General features: G+C 41.2%; 1 protein-coding gene and 1 non-coding gene across 3 annotated transcripts in view; both read left to right on the top strand.

The window, feature by feature from the left end:
* Positions 1 to 21,101, top strand: part of MICU1 (mitochondrial calcium uptake 1) — a 215,993-nt gene extending 194,892 nt beyond the window's left edge. For both annotated transcript variants that reach the window (XM_010852263.1, XM_010852261.1), the window contains 2 exons: positions 19,069 to 19,158; positions 20,110 to 21,101. In XM_010852263.1, the coding sequence (XP_010850565.1) occupies positions 19,069 to 19,158; positions 20,110 to 20,270 (251 nt within the window). In that variant the 3' untranslated portion in view covers positions 20,271 to 21,101. The remainder of the gene's footprint in view (positions 1 to 19,068; positions 19,159 to 20,109) is intronic.
* On the top strand, positions 8,334 to 8,406 carry TRNAG-CCC. Its single transcript has one exon. It is a non-coding gene; the product is annotated as a tRNA-Gly (tRNA).
* Positions 21,102 to 21,530: the final 429 nt, after the last annotated feature.

Raw genomic sequence — 21,530 nt, 5'->3', positions numbered from 1 at the left:
AAAGAAATCCCAGGGCTGATCTCCTTCAGAATGGACTGGTTGGATCTCCTTGCAGTCCAAGGGACTCTCAAGAGTCTTCTCCAACACCACAGTTCAAAAGCATCAATTCTTCGGCGCTCAGCTTTCTTCACAGTCCAGCTCTCACATCCATACATGACCACTGGAAAAACCATAGCCCTGACTAGACGGACCTTTGTTGGCAAAGTAATGTCTCTGCTTTTGAATATGCTATCTAGGTTGGTCATAACTTTTCTTCCAAGGAGTAACGTCTTTTAATTTCATGGCTGCAATCACCATCTGCACTGATTTTAGAGCCCAAAAAAATAAAGTCTGACACTGTTTCCACTGTTCCCCATCTATTTCCCATGAAGTGATGGGACCAGATGCCATGATCTTCGTTTTCTGAATGTTGAGCTTTAAGCCAACTTTTTCACTCTCCTCTTTCACTTTCATCAACAGGCTTTTTAGTTCCTCTTCACTTTCTGCCATAAGGGTGGTGTCATCTGCATATCTGAGGTGATTGATATTTCTCCCAGAAATCTTGACTCCAGCTTATGCTTCTTCCAGCCCAGCATTTCTCGCTCTACCTTTTTGCAGTTTATATTTTAGTGATTTCTCTAGAAATTGTAATTTTTCATGGTTTACTTAAAGTTAATATTGAACCACTTCAGGTTAATTGTAAGGACCTTGTTTTCATATAGTTCCATGTACTGTCACCCCATCTTTTATGCTATTGTTGCCATATTATATTTCCTCCATATATGTTATAATCACTGTCATATAATGTTAGGATTTTTGTTTTCAACAATTATACTTTTAGTAAATTAACAAAAAATTTTTGTACTTAGCCACATTTACTCATGCTTACCAATTTGAGTGTTTTTCATTTGTTCCTGAATATCTAAATATTTATCTGTTATCACTATCAGTTTGAAAAACTTCCTTTATCATTCTTTATGGAACATATCTGCTGGCAGTGATTCTCTTAGTTTTTGGTTTATCTGACAATGTTTTTATTCCACCATTGAGTACTGCAATTTGTGATTTTTAAATTTCTCCAAAGCATTGACTTGGGTTTTAATAACACAGTATTGCTTATTCAACACTTTTTGGTGGGCTTCTTAAGATTTTCTAATATAAGATCATGTAACCTGCAAATAGAAATCATTTTACTTCTTTCTTTCCAACAGGGATGCCTTTTATTTCATTTTCTTGATCCACATAACATTTTAAGAGAACATTCGTCTCCTTGCTTATTTACTTATATAATTTTATTTGTTTAAAATAATCCCTCTTCTGACCTTTGTGAAAACCGTTGGAAAAACTTAATGAAATCATGGAGGTTATGCATGTATTTGTATAATACCACGGGGTCATTTCTATAGAATAGCTTTGGTTATATTGCTTTGTTTCACAGAACAGATCTGACAGCATCTATAAGTCCAACATAAAAGATTTGAAGTCATCACTTATTATTAAATAAAATAAATAAGCTCATCTTTATATTTGCATACCTTTTTTTGAAAAGTCTAATTAAAGATCATAGATTTGCTCTCAGGAACAATTATATAAGATGAATCACTATCTGTGTTAAAATTATAGGATGCACAAAATAGAATGATTCAGGATAATGATAGCAAACAAAAGTGTAACCTAGTGGTTAAAAAAAAGGATAGTATTTCTTTCAAATAACTGCAAACCATCTCCTGCAATGGTTAGTCTCTCCGTAGAGTTCACACCTCATTATCCTTGCTAATAGAGGCAGCAGTACAAATAATGTAGTCATATCTGATATCCAAAAATATGTTTGGCTTTGAGATAGATGATGTTTGGCATTTATTTTGACTTCTTAGTTTGTTTCATCTGTATAACTTTGGATTCCCTGAGTGTAAAAGATAGATATCTAGGGGAAACTGGCCTAGATTCATGCTAAGTAAGAGGGAAAAGCCACGTATACTCATTTCCTAGGGCTGCCATAACAAATTACCACAAACACAGTGATCTGAAACAACAGAAATCTATTTCACAGCTCTGCAGGCCACAAATTTGAAATTAAGGTGTTGGCAGGGCCATACTTCCTCTGAAGGCTCTAGGGAATAGTCCTCCCTTACCTCTTCCAGCCTCTGGTGGCTTAGGCACTCCTTGGCTTGTGGCTGCATAACTCCAGTCATGCTTCTCTCTTCACATGGCCTCCCTACCCCCTTCTCCCTGTGTGTCTGTCTTCTATTTATCTCTTCTAAGAACACTTGTCATTGGACTTAGGACCCACCTGGATCATCTCAGGATTCTTAATTACATCTGCAAAGACCCTTCTTCCAAACAAAGTCACATTCATAAGTTCCAGGGCGTAAGATGTAGACATATCTCTTGGGCCAACATTCAACTCACTATAGCAACCAAGAACTAAATATCACTCATATGTAGTCCACAAAGTAAAGCAAAACTAGAAACAAAAAAATGAATTTAATTTACTATGAGAATATTTGTATCGTCTATTTAAAACTGAATTTTTTGTAATTTATTTGGCTGTGCAGGGTCTTAGTTGTGGCATGTAGAATCTAGTTCCCCAACCAGGGATCAAACCCAGGGTCTCAGCATTGAGAGCTCAGAGTCTTAGCCACTGGACCACCAGGCGAGTCCCTAAAACTGAATTTTTTAAAAGAAACCTAATTATGGTCTTTCTTTCCCTGGCTAACTTCTGTTTCTTCAAAGAGCCCTTCCTGACTACTCAGTATGAATTATATAAAACTAACTACATTATCTATAGCTTTCACTCTTGTCATCAATTCCTGTCCATAAGTTATAGACACGGGCTTGAATTTTCACAAATACAGGTAATCAGTAGAGTAGAGATTACTGTCTGTGATGTTTTGTACATCGATAGTAGGCTTTCAATAAACACTTAACTGAAGTAAACAAACAAAAGTAAGCATTATCCTTGATTCCATACTCATTCATCTGCATATTTATTTTTTCAATGAATCTACATCTCTACTTCCAGAAATCCCAAATGTGACTTTGTTTCTCCATCTAGTCCACTCTACTTCTAGTCTCTCTACCTGGGCTTACAGGGCTCCCTGTGGCATGGCGCTTATATACTCTTGAGTATAACAAATATCACTTTCTTACCAGTTCAGTCCACTCTGCATGCTCTTCTTTTATTTTCTAGATATATGAAGTTCATTCCACCTGAAACCCCTTGTTCTGGCTGTTCCTTCACCTCAAGTGCTCTTTCCCGGGACCTCAGTGTGTTGGGCTCCTTATAACTAAGGTGTCATGAATCACTTCCTAGGTAGCTCCATCAGCCTGTATCATAGCATTTATCACTACCTGGTATTTTCTTGTATATTTATGTGTGTGTTTATTATCTGTCCCTATTTGCTAGAATGTTTATCTGTCTTGTTCCTGAATATATTTCCTGTGCCTAGGACAATAGCTAAGATACAGTAGACATTCTGTAAATAGTTGATCAATTAATAGGTGAATGAGTGAATATCTTGATAGATGTGAACAAGACATAGGATCTCAAGCCAGTAACCCCTCACCTTTGACAGTAGACCCAGAGAACAAACTCATGTCATGAATTCACTGTCTTCTGTAAGCCCTGTGTTTTAGACTTGACACAGATTGCACAAGAAAAGACTAGCATGTGCTTGGCAACCATTCCAAGTTCCTTCCCTCTGCCAGATGTGCCTGTCTTTTACAGGCTCTCCTTGCACTCTCCCCTTTTAAACCTTCCTTAGCCTGATAGTCAGACTGGTGATTTTTCCATGGATTTGAGTTCTGTACCAATTCTGCTTCCACAGAATCATGATATTTCACTGCTGAGATAAATCTTAGAAGAGAGGAGGAAAAATACAATGGTTAACCACACGAGCCTGGATTTGAATCTTGGCTCCATCTTTGACTAGTTTAGTGAATGTGTATGTGCGTGCTCAGTTACTTACAACTTTTTGTGACCCCATGGACTGTAACCCTCCAGGCTCCTCTGTCCATGAGATTTTCCAGGCAAGAATACTGCAGTGGGTTGCCATTTCCTCCTCCAGAGGATCTTCCCAAACAGGGATCGAACCCACATTTCCTGCATCTCCTGCATTGGCAAGTGGATTCTTTACCACTGAGCCACCTGGGAAGCCTGACTAGCTGAGTAGCTTTGGGCAATTTCTGAATTTAGTTTCTGTGTTTTTAAAATCAGGATAACTATATCCACCTCACAGGATTGTTCTGAGGATAAATCTACATATAACACTTAACCTTATGCCTATCATGCACTGGATGTTGAGTAAATGCCTGCTGCTTGCATTATGAGGTTGATGATATAAGCAGATTTAGCCTGGCTCATGCATTCATTGAGCTGGCAGCATAGGCACTGTGCTGGGCACAGGCTTCTGCTCTCAAGAAGCTCACAATCCATCAGGGGAGAAAGAAGAGGATACAAGTTGTTCAAGTTGTGATAGGTGCTAATTAGAGCCTCTGACCTCCATGGGAGGTGGGGGAAGAGTACCTTTGGGTGGACATATGAGTACCTTTGTCTGCCTGCTATTCTCAATCTCAGCTGTCTTCATTTTTTCCTAAAAGGTTAGGACCTTCAGAAATTGGCACCTTTTAGAGGCCCTGGCATTATCTCTTCCTTGGCTATTTTAGAGCTTGCAAACCTGTCTTTAGACATAATTTAGCACAGAATTTCCCAAACAGCATTGTGAAGAACATTATATACTGCAATATGTTAATGGTTCTGTGGGTTTAAAACAAAACCCCCAAAAAGTGTTCCATGGGTCAAATAAGTTTGGAAAATGCCAAGTTATACAGAAATCCTTCCTGCAGCACTACTCCTGCCAACTTTTTAATATGCTGATGTGCATTATTAATCTCCAAGAGAGTGATAAAATTCCCAAACTTGACTTGCCCTAAAATGTCTTTTAACAACTTACAGAGCTAATGTTCCTCAGAACAGTTGGAGAACCTAGGCAGGTGGCATTTGCAGATTTACATTCCAATGTGATCTAATCCCTCTAGAGTGAAAATGGCAAATTTTGTTGAGGCTACTTCTTTAGTTCCTCATGGCCCATGTGAAAAAGACAACTGTCAGGCAAGAATGAGATGTCTTTGGTGAATCTGACCATCTGGAGAAGCAACCTTTCTACATGAACTAATAGTGTGTTTCTACTATGGGTCATCTCTTATTTCGCAATAAAGAGGATTTGGTTCTATTGCTTATTCATACACATATTGGGCATAAAATTAGATGTATAACCTCTCAAGGGCTGTCTGAATGATTTACCTAGTCTGCTGAAGAAGGTAATGGAAAATTGAACATGACTCCTTCCCCATGGCATCCTATGATGGAACAGTTAGAAATTATTTGAATTGGAGCTCTAGAATGAGCTATGGCCTGTATGACTTAGAGTGTTCTTATTTCTGCCAAGACAATAAAAGGTTTCCAGGTGGTGAAAAGCCCCTTATGAAACATCTTAGAATATTAGAGATTTGGGACCTTGTAGGTCCAGTTGTGCTTCCTGTGTACTTTGAACTACAATACAGGAAACAGTGGCACAGATACAGTCCATGACCTTTAGTACTCATGCTCCAGCACCGGCCCCTTAAATTGAAAACCATAATTTATGACATAGTTGCCCTCAATTCTGTATAGTCATTCTATACGTACACTTTACCTAATTACCTGACAAGTCAGGAAAACAAATAGTAAAACCTGTGGCATAACTCCTACAAGGGGCCCTCTGCAACCCCAAGTATTTTTACTGAAAGGTAGGATTATCCTCTGTTTTATGGAAAAGGAAATACAAAATGAAGCACCTTACCCTTGGTTACTCAGCTAATAAGTAGAGCCAGAATTCAACCTCAGGGCTCTCTGATCCCAAAGCCTGTATTCTTTCCATACCATCATGTTGTCTCTCTATACCCCAAAACGCTTCTGGGATTTGAAAATCTTTGCTGAATGTAATCTAGGAGGAGACAAGGCAGGTTCACCATTCTGAACTCTGGTTCTCAGTAGCGTAGGGAGGACAGGCACTAGCTTGTTTCCTCCCAGTTCCCTTTGGTTAAGAGTTGACCATTCTTGGCTGGGAATAGAGTCCTTTTGATAAACTCTGATGTTTTGGAGTCAGTGCCCTTCTGTTAGATATGGAATAGGACATTTTTCCCCCTACAGTTGTCTCTTCTGTTCAGAACCATGTTTTCCAGCTCAGACACACTCTGACATCTGTAGTGCATACTCTACAGTGACACAGATTCTTGGAATTGTCTAATCTAGCTTCTTATGCCCACAAAGGAACGTCTTAGTAGACACATCTACGTTGTTCACTTTTCTGACCATATTTCTCTTCGGTGAAAAAACCAATACACAAAAGCCTGCAATGACTTAAATATGGTCATCTAGCAAGGAAAGTTGGTACCCCTTTGAAGGATCCCACAGGACAGAAAATATATATGTCTATACTAAGCTGTCATTTCTGAACATCAGATTATAGGATATACAGATGTGGACTCCTGAACTTCTAACGATCCAGGTGTTCCTTATCACCTCTACTTGTAGGTGTGGCAGTGTTTTATTATACTTTCAGAGACACTTCCAACATCTAGCACTTATTGAAAGTTAAATATACTCAAGAAGTTTGTAAGCATAAATTCTGGTTTTAAACTCAAACCTGATTTTGAGTCACTGTAACTCACTAGCTTTGTGTCTTTGAACGAATCACTGAAGCTTTCAAACTTCAGTTTCCTGATCTGTAGAGTGGTGATATAGACTCCTTGCTTCAAGCCACTGAGAGAATCAAATGAGATAATCCTATATTGAAGAAAGTAGGGAAAACCACTAGACCATTCAGATATGACCTAAATCAAATGCCTTACAATTATACAGTGGGAGTGAGAAATAAATTCAAGGGATTAGATCTGATAGAGTGCCTGAAGAACTATGGACAGAGGTTCGTGACATTGTACAGGAGGCAGTGAAGAAGACCATCCCCAAGAAAAAGAAATGCAAAAAGGCAAAATGGTTGTCTGAGGAGACCTTACAAATAGATGAGAAAAGAAGAGAAGCAAAAGGCAAAGGAGAAAAGGAAAGATAAACCATTTGAATGCAGAGTTCCAAAGAATAGCACAGAGAGATAAGAAAGCCTTCCTCAGCGATCAATGCAAAGAAGTAGAGGAAAACAATATTATGGGAAAGACTGAAGATCTCTTCAAGAAAATTAGAGATACCAAGGGAACATTTCATGCAAAAATGAGCACAATAAAGGACAGAAACAGTATGGACCTAACAGAAGCTGAAGATATTAAGAGGTGGCAAGGAAACACAGAAGAACTATACAAAAAAGATCTTCGTGACCCAGATAATCATGATGGTGTGATCACTCGCCTAGAGCCAGACATCTTAGAATGCAAAGTCAAGTGGACCTTAGGAAGGAAGCATCACTATAAACAAAGCTAGTGGAGGTGATGGAATTCCAGCTGAGCTATTTCAAATTCTAAAAGATGATGCTGTTAAAATGCTGCACTCAATATGCCAGCAAATTTGGAAAACTCAGCAGTGGCCACAGGACTGGAAAAGGTCAGTTTTCATTATAATCCCAAAGAAAGGCAATGCCAGAGAATGTTCAAATTACTGCACAAATGCTCTCATCTATAAAGAAAGCTGAGTGACAAAGAATTGATGTTTTTGAACTGTGGTGTTGGTGAAGGCTCTTGAGAGTCCGTTAGACTGCAAGGAGATCCAACCAGTCTATCCTAAAGGAAATCAGTCCTGAATATTCATTGGAAGGACTGATGCTGAAGCTGAAGCCCCAATACTTTGGCTACCTGATGCAGAGAACTGACTCGTTGGAAAAGACCCTGATGCTTGGAAAGATTGAAGGCAGGAGGAGAAGGGGAAGACAGATGATGAGATGGTTGGATAGTATCACCGACTTGATGGACGAGAGTTTGAGCAAGCTCCAGGAGTTGGTGATGGACGGGAAAGCCTGCATGCTGCAGTCCACGGGGTCGCAAAGAGTTGGACACTACTGAGCAACTGAACTGAACTGAACTTAATCCTTTATTATTATACTAGATTGAAATTATGACTATAGACAGCCACCTGTTCTGTTTTCAACCCCAAAGTACTGACTTTCCTCTGTCTATTTATCTTCAGTTAAGTAAGGAGCTAATAGATTAGAAACATCCTCTCCGGATATGGCAATTTGGCAAAAAGTTATTTTTTAAAATATCACCCTAGACCCTGATATGGCTTACTGTTTGTTCTCTTGGAAAGTAGTATCTACTGCTTTTTTCAGCCACTTTTTGAGATTTGTATTAATTTAGAAGTTGTTGTGATTTCTCTGGTGGTCCAGTGGCTAAGACTCTGCACTCCCAATGCAGGGGGCCCAGGTTCAATCCCTGGCCAGGGAATTAGATCCCACATACTGCAACCAAGACCCAGTGCAGCCAAATAAAAATCAGAAAAAAGGAATAAAGAAGTTGTAAGTTGCTTTGTTTTTAATGAGGAAGATTGGAGCTTTTAGTTTCTCCTAAAATTCATCATTCATCTAAAATATCCTGGGATTATTGCTTTCAGAAGGCATTGATTTTCACTGTTCATTCACTGTCGTACGCATCTCTTTGCAGCCCCATTGACTTCAGCACTCCAGTTTTCCCTGTCCTTCACTATCTCCCAGAGTTTGCTCAAACTTAGGTCCATCAAGTCAGTGATGCCGTACAATCATCTCATCCTCTGTTGTCCCCTTCTTCTCCTGCCTTCAATCTTTCCCAGCATTGAAGTTTTTTCCAGGGAGTCAGCTCTTCACATCAGGTGGCCAAAGTATTAGAACTTCAGCTTCAGCATCCATCCTTCCAATGAGTATTCAGGACTGACTGCCTTTAGGATTGAATGGTTTGATCTCCTTGCTGTCCAAGGGACTCTCAAGAGTCTCCTCCAGCAGTAATTCTTCAGCACTCAGCCTTCTTTATGGTCCAGCTCTCACATCCATGCATGACTACTGGAAAAACCATAGCTTTGAATATACACACCTTTGTCGGCAAAGTGATGTCTTTGCTTTTAATTCGATGTCTAGGTTTGTCACAGCTTTTCTTTCAAGGAGCAAGTGTCTTTTAATTTCATGGCTGTGGTCACCATTCTCAGTAACTTTGGAGCCCAAGAAAATAAAATCTGTCATTGTTTTCACTTTTTCCCCATCTCTTTGCCATGAACTGATGGGACCAGATGCCATGATCTTAGTTTTTTGAATGTTGAATTTTAAGCTAGCTTTTTCACTGTTCTGTTTCACCCTCATCAAGAGGCTCTTTGTTCCTCTTCACTCTCTGCCATTAGAATAGTATCATCTACCTATCTGAGATTGTTGATATTTCTCTTGGCAATCTTGATTCAAGCTTGTGATTCATCCAGCCTGGCATTTTGCATGATGTACTCTGTGAACTTAAATAAGCAGAGTGAAGTATACAGCCTTGACATACTCCTTCCCCAATTTGGAACCAGTCTGCTGTTTCATGTCCGGTTCTACCTGTTGCTTCTTGACCTGCATACAGGTTTCTCAGGAGACAGGTAAGATGGATTAGTATTCCCATGTCTTTAAGAATTTTCCACAGTTTGTTGTAATCTACACAGTCAAAGGCTTTAGCATAGTCAGTGAAGCAGAAGTAGATGTTTTTCTGAAATTCCTTTGCTTTTTCTATGATTCAACGGATGTTGGCAATTTGATCTCTGGTTCCTCTGCCTTTTCTAAATCCAGCTTGTACATCTGGAAGTTCTTGGTTAATGTACTACTAAAACCTAATTTGTAGGATTTTGAACATTACCTTGCTAACATGTGAAATGAGCATAATTGTACAACAGTTTAAACATTCTTTGGCATTGCCTTTCTTTGGGATTAGAATGAAAACTGACATTTCCAGTCCTGGGTCCACTGCTGAGTTTTGCAAATTTGCAGGCATATTGAGTGCAGCACTTTAACAGCATCATCTTTTAGGATTTTAAATAGCTCATCTAGAATTCTATCACCTCCACTAGGTTTGTTCATAGCAATGCTTCCTCAGGCCCACTTAACTTCACACCCCAGGATTTCTGTCTCTAGGTGAGTGACTATATCACGGTTATCTGGGTCATTAAGACCTTTTTTGTATAGTAAAGAATACACAGAAGAATATACCTTTTGTATATTCTTGCTACCTTTTTTAAATCTCTTCTGCTTCTCTTAGGTCTTTGCTGTTTCTGTCCTTTATTGTGCCCATCTTTGCATGAAATGTTCCCTTAGTATCTCCAATTTTCATTATTTAACTTATCTATTCCTAGGACTGTGTGTGTGTGTGTGAGTCACTCAGTCATATCTGACTCTTTGTGACCCCATGGACTGTAACCCACCAGGCTCCTCTGTCCATGGAATTCTCCAGGCAACAATACTAGAGTGGGTAAGCCATTCCCTTCTCCAGGGCATCTTCAGGACCCAGGGATCAAACCCAGGTCTCCTGCATTGCAGGCAGATTCTTTACCATCTGAGCCACCAGGGAAGCCCTGTTCCTAGGACTATCTATGCCCTATCAATATCTCTAGTATCTGTAGCAATCAAAGGGTAATTGTCTACTAGACTGTAAATTCTTGAGGACAAGAACCATGTTTTCCACATCTTTGTGTCCTGCTCTGAGCCTAGAATAATTATTTATATATAGTAGATATTTAATTAATGTTGAATAAATGAGTGAATTAATTTTTAACCTGATCAGATCCTGAAAAGGATGGTATAATTCTCTAATAAAAGCCTAGGGTGAGGGGGAGGACAAGAGGAGTATGACACCTTCCCTTGTCATTACTTTCCTTGACACATGGGCAAATCACAATTTCTCTGACCTCAGGTTAGATGTTATACTAAATATCGCCAAGCATTCTTCCAGATTTGAAACTCTGTAACTAAATCAGCTTTTAACTGAATGTAGTAATGTTTTAAGGAACATGTTGTAGCCTAAAGCTGTATCCAAATCTGTGAAAATGAACTGACTTATAATTATCAAATACATTTGAAATCAGAGCAAGGCTGTTGAATTCCCAAAAGAATGGTGGCAGTTTTAATTTATTTTCTTGTTAAGAAATCTAAAACTTAATTAGATCTTGGCTAGTGCCTTGATAAGAGCTGATTTATAAAGCTTGGTATAGTACTTGCAGAAAAGTGACAGTTCCATAAAATGTACCTAGAATGAGCATAGCTGTATATAAAGTATTATTTGAGGAATCTCTAAAGGACATTCCCAACCATAAATACCTTCCCTACTTTCTTGCTTATAACAAATTACAACAAATTTGCAGCTTAAAGTACCACCTGTTTATCATACTAGTTTTCATAAGTCAGAGAGTCAGGCACAGTGTAACTGGGTTCTCTGCTCAAAGTCTTTAACAAGACGGAAATCAAGGCATCAGTAGGACTGCTTTCTCATCTGGAGTTCACAGACAGTCCTCTTCTAAGCTTATTTGGGTTCTTGGCAGAACTCAGCTCCTTTTGGGTGTAGGACTGAGGTTCCTTTTTCATATTGGCTGTCGCTCTCAGCAGGCCACTGCAGTTCCTTGCCATGTGGTCCTCTTACAGTATGGCAGCTCACTTCTTCAAAGCCAGCAGGAGAATCTCTTTCCTCAGTGTGCGAGATGGGTTCTTACATAATTGTAATCATGAGAATGACTATCCCATTACCTTATCCATATAAAGTAACCTAATCACAAGAGTGGTATCATGTCCTATTCACAGGTCTTGCCCACTTTCAAGGAGAGGAGATTTTACAGGGTGTGGGGATCTTGAGGACCATCTCAAAATTCTACCCACCATACCAGCTGTAATTCCAGAAATTACCAGTTAAATTCTTTGAGGACTTCTGAAGATATGCACATTTTAATTCATCTAAGCCATGTTATCTAAAAGGATGTTAACATGTCAGTCATAAAATTTTAGGGCTTAAAGGGAGCTTAGAAATCATTTTACTTAAACCCTCACTTCCTTATTTTTAACTTCTTTAATTACACTTGAAGGAAAATGGCTTGCTCAAATCACAGCTAGTGTGATACAAAACTGAGACCAGAGATTCCAGTTCATTCACTTCCATACCACTGTTCTGTCAAGTGCATAGCACTCACTGCCACTAGAAGGGTCTAGAGAATTCTATAGGTGACTCAGTGCTTTTATGAGAAGACGAAAATGGGGGAAAGTTTACAGCAAGAATGTACGGGAGAGCATCCCCAGACAGCCGTAGCATGAAGACAGGAAATGGGAATGTCATAAAGATGTGTGGAGAAGAGGTTATGGGGAAAAAGCTCCTATTTTGTAAATTCTTGTATTTTTTTAAATTTATTTATTTATTGGCCATGCTGCCAAGCATTCAGGATCTTAGTTCCCTGACCAAGGATTGAACCTGTACCCCCTGCAGTGGACACGCAATCTTAACCACTGGACCTCTAGGAAAGTCCTTATAAATTCTTTTAAAGTTTGTGGGAGGCAGGCTCCTGTGCTTCAGTTCATTATTTCATTTTGTAAGAACGTTTATGTGTGAAGGAGAGTGCTTGCCAGGATTCCATTCATTTAAGACAAAGGCATCAATTTTTAAAACAAAAGTATTCATACTGTAGGCACAGAAGCTCAAATTCTGAAAGAAATGTTTGCTTTATGAGGCACTTTCTCTCTCTGCAGAGAACTAATTTATTTTCCCCAAAATTTAAAGTCACTTAGCAGTTCTAAAGATTGATTCTGGCTTACCTCTGTTGCTTTGAATATGTTGTGATTTAGTGAAATTATTTATAAGTGCCCCAAGGAGAAGGAGAGCTGCTTTAGGGACTCATGATTACCATTGAAGGAGAGAGGAAAGGGTAAGATAAACCACCAAAACACCCACTTAAAGAGACAAGAACATCAGCAGCATTATATCCTGCTATGAAAAGGATCAGAAAGAAATTACACCAACTGGGGAAGTATAGAGGTTAGTATTTAATGCAAGCGCTGCTTTGCAGGGGCTTCAGGGGCTACTGCCCTTAGAGACCTCTGCAGTTTTGATAAGACACTTGTTAAGATGAAGTGTATTTAGCCTTTTGTATCATTTCAGCAAGCTGAACTTAAATATCTCAATTGCTTTCAACTTTAGTTATCAGAGATTCAGACTCTCTTGAGGCTGACAACTGTAGCCCACCAAGGAAGTAATTTTGCAAAGCAAGCATAAAAGCCACTTCCAAGATTAAGGTTAGAATAATATAAAGAAGTGGTTATCTAAATAATGACACGTGCTCTTGGTGGAATGCTGTGCACCTGTCAAAAAGGAATTGTTTATCTATTGGAATGGAATTATTTCTTAGATATGTTGTTAAATGAGTCAAGGAAAACCATATATTTAAATCATTTTGTGGGAAGAAGTGAAGAATAAATATTTTATTTTCTATCTATAAAATATTTCTAGGGAAACTGGAGATGTTCATTGCTTCCGGACAACATCTGGAGGGGGAAGGGACATTGAGAGGGAGACTTCAACCCTTTTGTACCATTTGAATTTCAAACAACTAAATGTATTATATAATGAAAAATAACTTTTTAAAATAAAAAATAATGAAAATTTAAAAGAGTCAAAGAAGGAAAAGCAAATATGGTAAATTTTGGTAACATGGTAAATTGGTCTCGAGGTAAGACCTGGCTGTGTTATAAAGGTTTCCCTGCAAGGAGACTTGACTGGCCCCTTGCCAGTCTGTCCTGATGGCAAATCTATCCTAATGCTCTCATCCCCACGTGCACCTCTGTTCAAGCTGTCTAGTCAGGCATTAGCCTCCTTTCCTGCTTCCAGTACTTACTCAAACTGATTCCTCCACCACCTACTGCTTACTACTTTACATGCCATATCTGGAGCAGTCTGTCTCTTTAATCCTTTAGAGTGAGGATCCAAAATGTACCTCTAACCAAATACAAACTATTCCACTGTAACCCATGTGTGTCTGTTAATATGTCTGATAATTCTCCTATATGTTTCACAATCTTAATGATATGTATGGTTTCCCCCACTGAACTGTGATTGCCTTCCGAATGTGGCACCTGAAATCACTGCCTAATGGAGCTGGTAGAAATGCTTGCCTTTTGTGGACAAATGTGATGAGCATTTTTAATGACACCAGATACAGTACTGGACAATGGCAATAAACCTTCCTGTCAACCAGTTTTACTAGGTTAAGCATGTAAGCCTGTTGAAACAGTCATCTGGAAGGATGCTCTGAGGTTCAGAAAACCTGGCCACAGTTTTTTTTCTGGCATATACCAGTATTTAAGAGCCAGGATCACCAGCATCACCTCTGACAGGTGGACGGCCTGAGCACACAGAGCTGGTTAACCTGCCTGTGGCTCGGAAGCACTGTGCATAACACAGAGTGTTACAGTTTTCATTATTAGTGTACTGCGTTACTCTTGGCTCCTGAAATTGCTTGTTATCCTAAATGTTGTCCTTTCCTTCCCACCGCCCCCCTCCTTCAGTCAGGTTGAAATGTGTGTGTTGTATTAGCCAAAGTACCCTGGAAGAAGATGCAAAAGAAAGGACAAGTGCTCTTTAAAGGAAAATCCTTCCCCCTGTCCTCACCTTCCCCGAAGCCATCCAGGGATGGACTTAAGAAACTAAGACCTCTACATCATAAGCCTTTTCAGAGCTGAAGCAGAAATGTCTCCCTCACTTAACCTTGGCTGTCACAAGCCAGCTTTTGATTTTCTCCACTACGGTCCAGGAAGACAGGAACCATCACATGGCCACACAGCTAGAGACTGTCAACCCAACTTGGCGTATCACCTTTCCAAACGCCTTTGCATTAGGAAGAGACAGGCAGCTCCTAATTGGGTCACGCTGTGCACAGCTCAATTTATGCATCACAGGCAGAACTCCCAGGGCCACCTTTATTTCATATGCTTTTCATTGGGTTGCATTTTAGTAAACCTTTCAAGTTGTCCCTAACATTGTCAGTATATGTTCCAAGGGAATACTGATGTCTTCCATCATACAGGACATCAGATCTGTGGTCAGACTACAGTGCTGGCTCCTCACAACCCCTAGTTATTATTCAGTTATTCATCCCTGCCCACTAGCGAGGAGTAATTCATATTTTGGCTTTTCTTCCACCTGAGTTCTTTCTCTTAACTTATAATGAGAGATTCCTGGGAATTTCCTGGTGGTCCTGTGGTTGAGACTCCACACTTTCACTGCCAAGAACACAGATTCAGTTGCTAGTCAGGGAACTAAGATCCCGTAAGTTGCATGGCATGCCCTCCCCCCACAAAAAAAATAGAGTGACAGATTCATGGGGGGATCCACTGTCCACATAAGGGATGGAGTGAGCCCAGTGTGTGTAGGAAAAAGCATGGGCTGAAAGTCAGGAGACCTAGATTCTAGGCACAGCCCTGCTACCAGCTAGCTTTGTGGCCCTTTGAATAACGTTGAGCAGGTTATTCAAATTCTTTGCATTTTATCTTTCTTCTGAGGTCTCTTCCAGTTCTAAGATTCTCTGATTCCAAATGGATATTTGGGCTCTTATCCCTCCAGAACTCTCCTTTCCTCTGTTTGAGTACTGTTGTGAATAGATAGTTTTGTGTAATATAGCTTCTGACATTATAGTCACACAAACTCAGTATGTATTTCTTTGTGCTGCTGAATTGTCCAGTCATGGACTATGCCAGAGAGTAATCTGGGGACCTGGCGCATCTCAGATTCTGCTTAGACTTTTCAAAGAGCCAGATGGTTAACACATTTTTGAGTGCCAGTGAGCCTGCTTCTGCAAATTCCTCCCCATCCCAATCTAGTAGAAATCACCCAGTCTCATGCCCATATATTGTTCAGGCAACTGGAGCAGATTTATATCAAAGGAATAGATAGGCCTTGGAAACCTAGGCCTTCTCCAGGGGGATTTCATGCTCCATAGGGATATCTTTCAGATTAGAATCCCAATCATCCATCAGTTAGCATCATTAAATAGGTGAGGCCCACATTCCAGTACCAACAACTGGTCTGCATGGAGAAGCTGAGATCTGGGGCAGAAGTGGTGGAGGATTGTTCTTGCTGTGATTTAATTATGACTTTGTGGTTCAGAGATGTGGAAGCAAATCTGAATGAGCCAGCTCTCGGGACCAGCTGTCAAGCACTTGGCTTGTAATCTGTCACCCTACTTGTCCCCAGTACTCTTGGCTGGAGCTCACCAGCTAGTTTAATGTTCCACTGCTCTGATTCACACCCTGGGGCCCTGTCTGAGGATCTCAGACAGTGAAAGGGCACCCCAGCCAGGCCCTTTGCTGGCTGGTAACATCCCAGTGGTTTGAATACCTCAGCAGCCCTGTTTTCCTCCTGTAGTACAGAGGGCATTCGAGCCCTCTCCACATGAGATGAAACATACTCTGTAACTGTTCTGTTAAGAGATGGCCTTTGTAATGAGGCATTCTCACCTGTGGATTCGAGAAGTCCCTGTTCTGCAACCACTTAATACCACTTCAGTGACCTTTTCACCTGAAAAAGCCAAGAGCTCTCACTGACATTGAATATTATTTATTTAATGGTTTATTTAGAGGAGAAGGTCCATCTTCATAGGGAATAGGATGGGCACTGGGAGCATCAAGAAGAATTGATGATGGGCACTCTGCCCTGCGAGAACTGAGAGAAAAAGAGGTGTAGTTATCAGTTAAAACAGGTGTGGTATTGATGTGAAAAGGGCATGGTTAACAAACATTGGCAGAGAAAGGAATGGTTAACATAAAGTGTCCGTATTTATCTAATACAGAACAGGTTTTGAACCGCTTTTCAGGACACATTTCTGGGCTGCATAGGGTAGTCTGGTAAATGACCACAATTTGAGAGCACCCAGGGTCTTCTGATCTTATTCTCTTTTCACTGAGCAATCTTCTGAGGTGAATTGTTTCCTTAGTAGATTTTCCTACTGAGAAGTATAATGACCAGCTGTTATCCCTTTAGTTCTCTTAACAGTTACTGTTTTCCTTGCAAATTGGCCTTCTGCTTTCTCTTCCTTCCCCAGGCCATTTAGTTAGCAGGAATTGGTTCTGCCTGAGCCAGCTGAGAGAATAAAGTGTCCAGACCTACCAGGAGAAGTTTCTAAACCCTAAAACTTCCACAGTCTGATAGAGGCCCCGTCTCCCCTGGCAGCACTTGACTACATCTCATGAACATCCACACAGTAGATAGTCTGCTTAAGTCTTGTAGTTCCGAGGGATGATGATTCCTCTTTCATGCTAACTCATGTCCTGGGAGGAAGTGCAGTGTGAGCACTTCCTAAAGAACCTAAAGCCCTTCACGCCCTGTGAGCAGCCCAGTCCCCTCCAGCCAGAGACTGTGGACACTGAGGCACAGCCCAGCTTGTGGCCTTTATGCCTTTCTTCTGTCCTTCACCACACAAGATCCTCAGCTATTTCTGTGTCCCTCCACTCCTGTCTCTCGCCCTCAGATTCTGGAAAACGCCAGTGAACCTCTCTTTGCACTACTAAGCCACCTTCGCAGTTATCTTGTGGCATCTCCTCTTTTGGATATGAGAAATTGTATCCAAAGAGATCACATAACTCCATCAGGGTCACACGAGCAAGTTGGTGGAGCCAAGACTAGAGCTCAGGTCTTATGACTGCAAGCACAGTTTTCCTCCTGCGTCACCTTGCTCCTCTGCCTTGTTCTGGCGTTTGTATCAGCTGACCTTGAGAGCACGGTGGAGAATGCATGGAGGCACAGAGGTGAAATGAGAGATCAAATGCAGAAAAAAAATGACAAGAAAGAACTGAAATTATAGGAATGAAATAAGCAGAGAAAACACGCTGACTTTGAAAAGTTTACATTGCTTCTGGAAGCAGCAGTGGACAGAGGAGTCTGGCAGGCTGCAATCCCTGGGGTCACAAAGAATCAGACAGGACTTAGCGACTGAGCACACACAAATCTGAGGTTTATAGATACAAACACTTCGTTGCTAGTTGATTCATGAATAGAAATTCATCTTTTTCTCTCCTCTTAGTTTTACCTCACTTAAGAGTGTGTCTATAAGCAATAACATAATTTCTAGATGTAGCTAGATCAAGCTTGAGGATAAATGGCAGAGAAGGCAGGGGAAATCGCCTAATTTCCTTCCTGGCTTGTTTTTCATGAGAACCAATTTTCACATGATTGCTAGTGTTTAACAGTAAATGTCAAAGAAAGAGAAAATGGCAGGAGAGAAGAGATTTTCTGATGAAGTCTGGAAAAAGAAAAAGAAAAAACTATTCTGATCTAGCGAGGTGGGGACCACTGCTTCTCTCAAGGGGCACAGTTGGGAGAAACAAAGTGGGTGATGGCAGACCTGTCAGGAGGAGGGGCAGGAGCTCAGCTGTGCATTTCCGCTGTTCATCAATAACTGGTGGTGAAGCCTCAGTGCAATCAGACTAGCCTCCTTGTTTCTCACCTCCCCATCCTTTGGCTGCCTCATTATTTCCTTAACTTTTTGTTACTGTGTTCTTTCCAGTGAGAGGGAAATGCCAAGATGGAGACTATAATAATATCAGATATTCTTTACTTTTTGGCAAGGCACTCTTCTGGTAGTAAGTTATTAGAAAAGCCACCACTATATGCTTGAGACTTAGAATTCCATCCTTAAATACTATGTGGATTTTAACTTTAAAAAATTTTATTATGGTAAAATATATATAACAAAAGCTGCCATTTAAGTCATTTTTAAAGTATGTCAGTGGCATTCATTACATTCACAATGTTGTACAACCATCAATACTATTCCAAAAATTCTCCATCACCCCAAATGGTAAATCTATACCTATTAACCACTAACTTCCCAGCTGTTGGTAACCTCTTATCTACTTTCCCTATGAATTATTATCAGGCATTCTTACTTAATTATATATACCTCCTAAAGTGTGGCAGCAATAGAAAAAAATGGAACCTGAAGTGAAAAGGAAGGGTGGTTATGGATTAAAAACTGAATTATCACAAATACATCTGAAAATTTTTTACTATGATGGAATATTTTTATCCTTCCATTCAGAGAAAGCAAAACAAAAGTCCCTCTGCTGGGCTAACTCAGTGTCTTTCTTCTTTCAGTGACCATGCAGCAGGTAGCCAGGACAGTGGCTAAAGTGGAACTCTCAGATCACGTGTGCGATGTGGTGTTTGCGCTCTTTGACTGTGATGGTAAGTGGGGCCCTCTGGAGTCCGGCAGGAAAACCGAGCTTACTGCCCTTGGCGTAGACACTGTTTCTGACGGAGCCTTGCAGATAGCTCCAGTGTACCAGCCGAGACTGTCACAGCAGCTTCTGAACTGGCTCCCATACTCCAGCTGTGCCGTTCTCCAGGCCATCGCCATCATCAGCCAGCCAGAAATCCATCCAAAATGAAAATCTAACTACATCTTCCTCCCTTCTTGCAGTCCTCCTTTCCTGCCCTGAAGATAAAGTACAAACCCTTTAAGAAGAATGCAGGCTCCTTAGGGACCTGTCTCCCTGCCTGCCTTGTTGGTTTCCTGGCCCTGCCTGCACCTCTGTGTCTAGCAACACCTCATTCAGTGTGGTTCTCCAGCAGCTGGACTGCTTCCTGCCCATGCCTTTGCTTGTGCTATAACCACCACTGAAATGCCTCCCCCGTCTCACTCCCCTGTGTGTGGCCAATTCCTGCTTGTCCTTTGGGAGTCAACTTAAGAGTCACCTCCAGGAAGTCTTTACTGATCTGTAATTGTACCCTCCCCATCCTGAGTTAGACATTCCTCCTCTGTGCCCCGTAGCATCCTCTGTTTACCCCATTATGACGTCTACCATAATACTTAAATAATTTACTTGTCTCTCCCATGATCTGATGGTATTTCAAGGGACAAAGTCATTTTTATCTCTTTATTCTCAACATCTAGCATAGCACAGGACCTGACATATAATATAGTCTCATTCAACTTCTGCCACACTACACTGAATTGTCACTGAGTTGCAGTTGAAAACATCAGGGAAGGCACAAATCAATTCACTTTTAGCCAAGAGAATTGAATTTGGCCGTGAGAGTGCTAGGCTTTGGAACCGACACGATGTGACAGTGGAATTTTCTCATCTTTGTTTCAAGGCCTTCACTTATCTCTGTTGTGTTTGCCTCTTCTTCTAGGCAATGGAGAGCTGAGCAATAAGGAATTTGTTTCTATCATGAAGCAACGGCTGATGAGAGGCTTGGAGAAGCCCAAAGACATGGGCTTCACCCGCCTCATGCAGGCCATGTGGAAATGTGCACAGGAGACTGCCTGGGACTTCGCTTTGCCCAAACAGTAACCCAAAGCTGCACAAGGAGCCCCTCTCCACACCAGGCTCCTTGGGCAGAGCCTTGGCACAGCCTCCCTGCTGCTACTTCTGGAAGTAGTGCTCCCTTTCTCCTGGGAATGATCTTAGGATTCAAGTCTCCCCTGTCCCCACATTCTGCTAGGCTGATTCTGATCCAGTGAGTCTCTCTAGAGGTTCTCAAAAACATGAGCAAGTCCGAAAAGTGCAGACCCTTTGCATGTTCAGCACTACTATGCGTTCAAGCACCTATGGATAAAGAATGCAGGCAACTGTCCACATACCTGCCAACCCTGGGAAACACCCAGTTCTCAAGCCGTCTTGGCTCTGGATTTATATTAACAAGAACATTCCTGGCTTCTCCTCCTGCTGGTGTTTTTAAGCTACAAATTTGGGAAACCTCTGACAGAAAAAGGAAATCAGTAATGAGTGATAACAAGGATGACCAAGACCCCCCGAGTTGGCAGGAAGCCTGGGCCCAAGGATGGATTTGTGTCAGTCCCCAGGGTGGCGCTGAGGCCTGCTCCGAAAGGCCATGTGCACAGTGGGGATGGAGCAAGATTAGGAATTTAAAGCAGCTGCTTCATGGCTGTCCCCACTCCCTTCTTTTCCTCTCAGGCTCCCTAAGAAGACTCCAGCACGATTGTGCTTACGAAGTGAACAGCAGTTGAGCTCGTGTTCCCTGCAAGTGCCATTTCCCCCCCCAGGTGTGTGCCTCTGGAGCTGAGGCCCAGCTCAGAACCTGTCTGTCCTCTGTCTTAAAAACACTTGTAAAATACCACTTTAATTATAACAGTTTGCAATAAACAACCCCCACACACAAAGGCTCCTGTGTCCTTTATTTTAGGATCCTCCAGGGCCCTTTCCATTTCACTTCTCCACTGGCTTTGAGATCCTGCTAGCAAGAGACCTATTTTCTTTCTACCAGAATCTGGTTCTTCCTGTTGAGAGGACACATCAGGCATAAACAAAAAGTGAGGGTATCTGAAGGTTAGTGGTGGCGTTTTTCAACATGGTTTGGATAGCATTTCATCCTGGACCACGTTAGGTGGTCCATAATCACTCATGCCCCACGATAAGGAACTAAGATGGGGGTGGTGGGGGTGCGGGGGGATATGAGAATCATCTGGTACGGCAGATGTCAGTGTTAAGCACTATAGCAACTGGGAATTCCCTGGTGGTCCAAGGGTTAGGACTCCACATTCCCATGCTGAGGGCCCCAGTTCAGTCCATGGTCAGGGAACTATTAATAAA

This window comes from Bison bison, unplaced genomic scaffold (genome assembly GCF_000754665.1).
Source record: "Bison bison bison isolate TAMUID 2011002044 unplaced genomic scaffold, Bison_UMD1.0 scf7180017864309, whole genome shotgun sequence".
Taxonomy (NCBI): Eukaryota; Metazoa; Chordata; class Mammalia; order Artiodactyla; family Bovidae; genus Bison; species Bison bison.
This window is presented reverse-complemented; position numbering and strand designations above follow the sequence as displayed.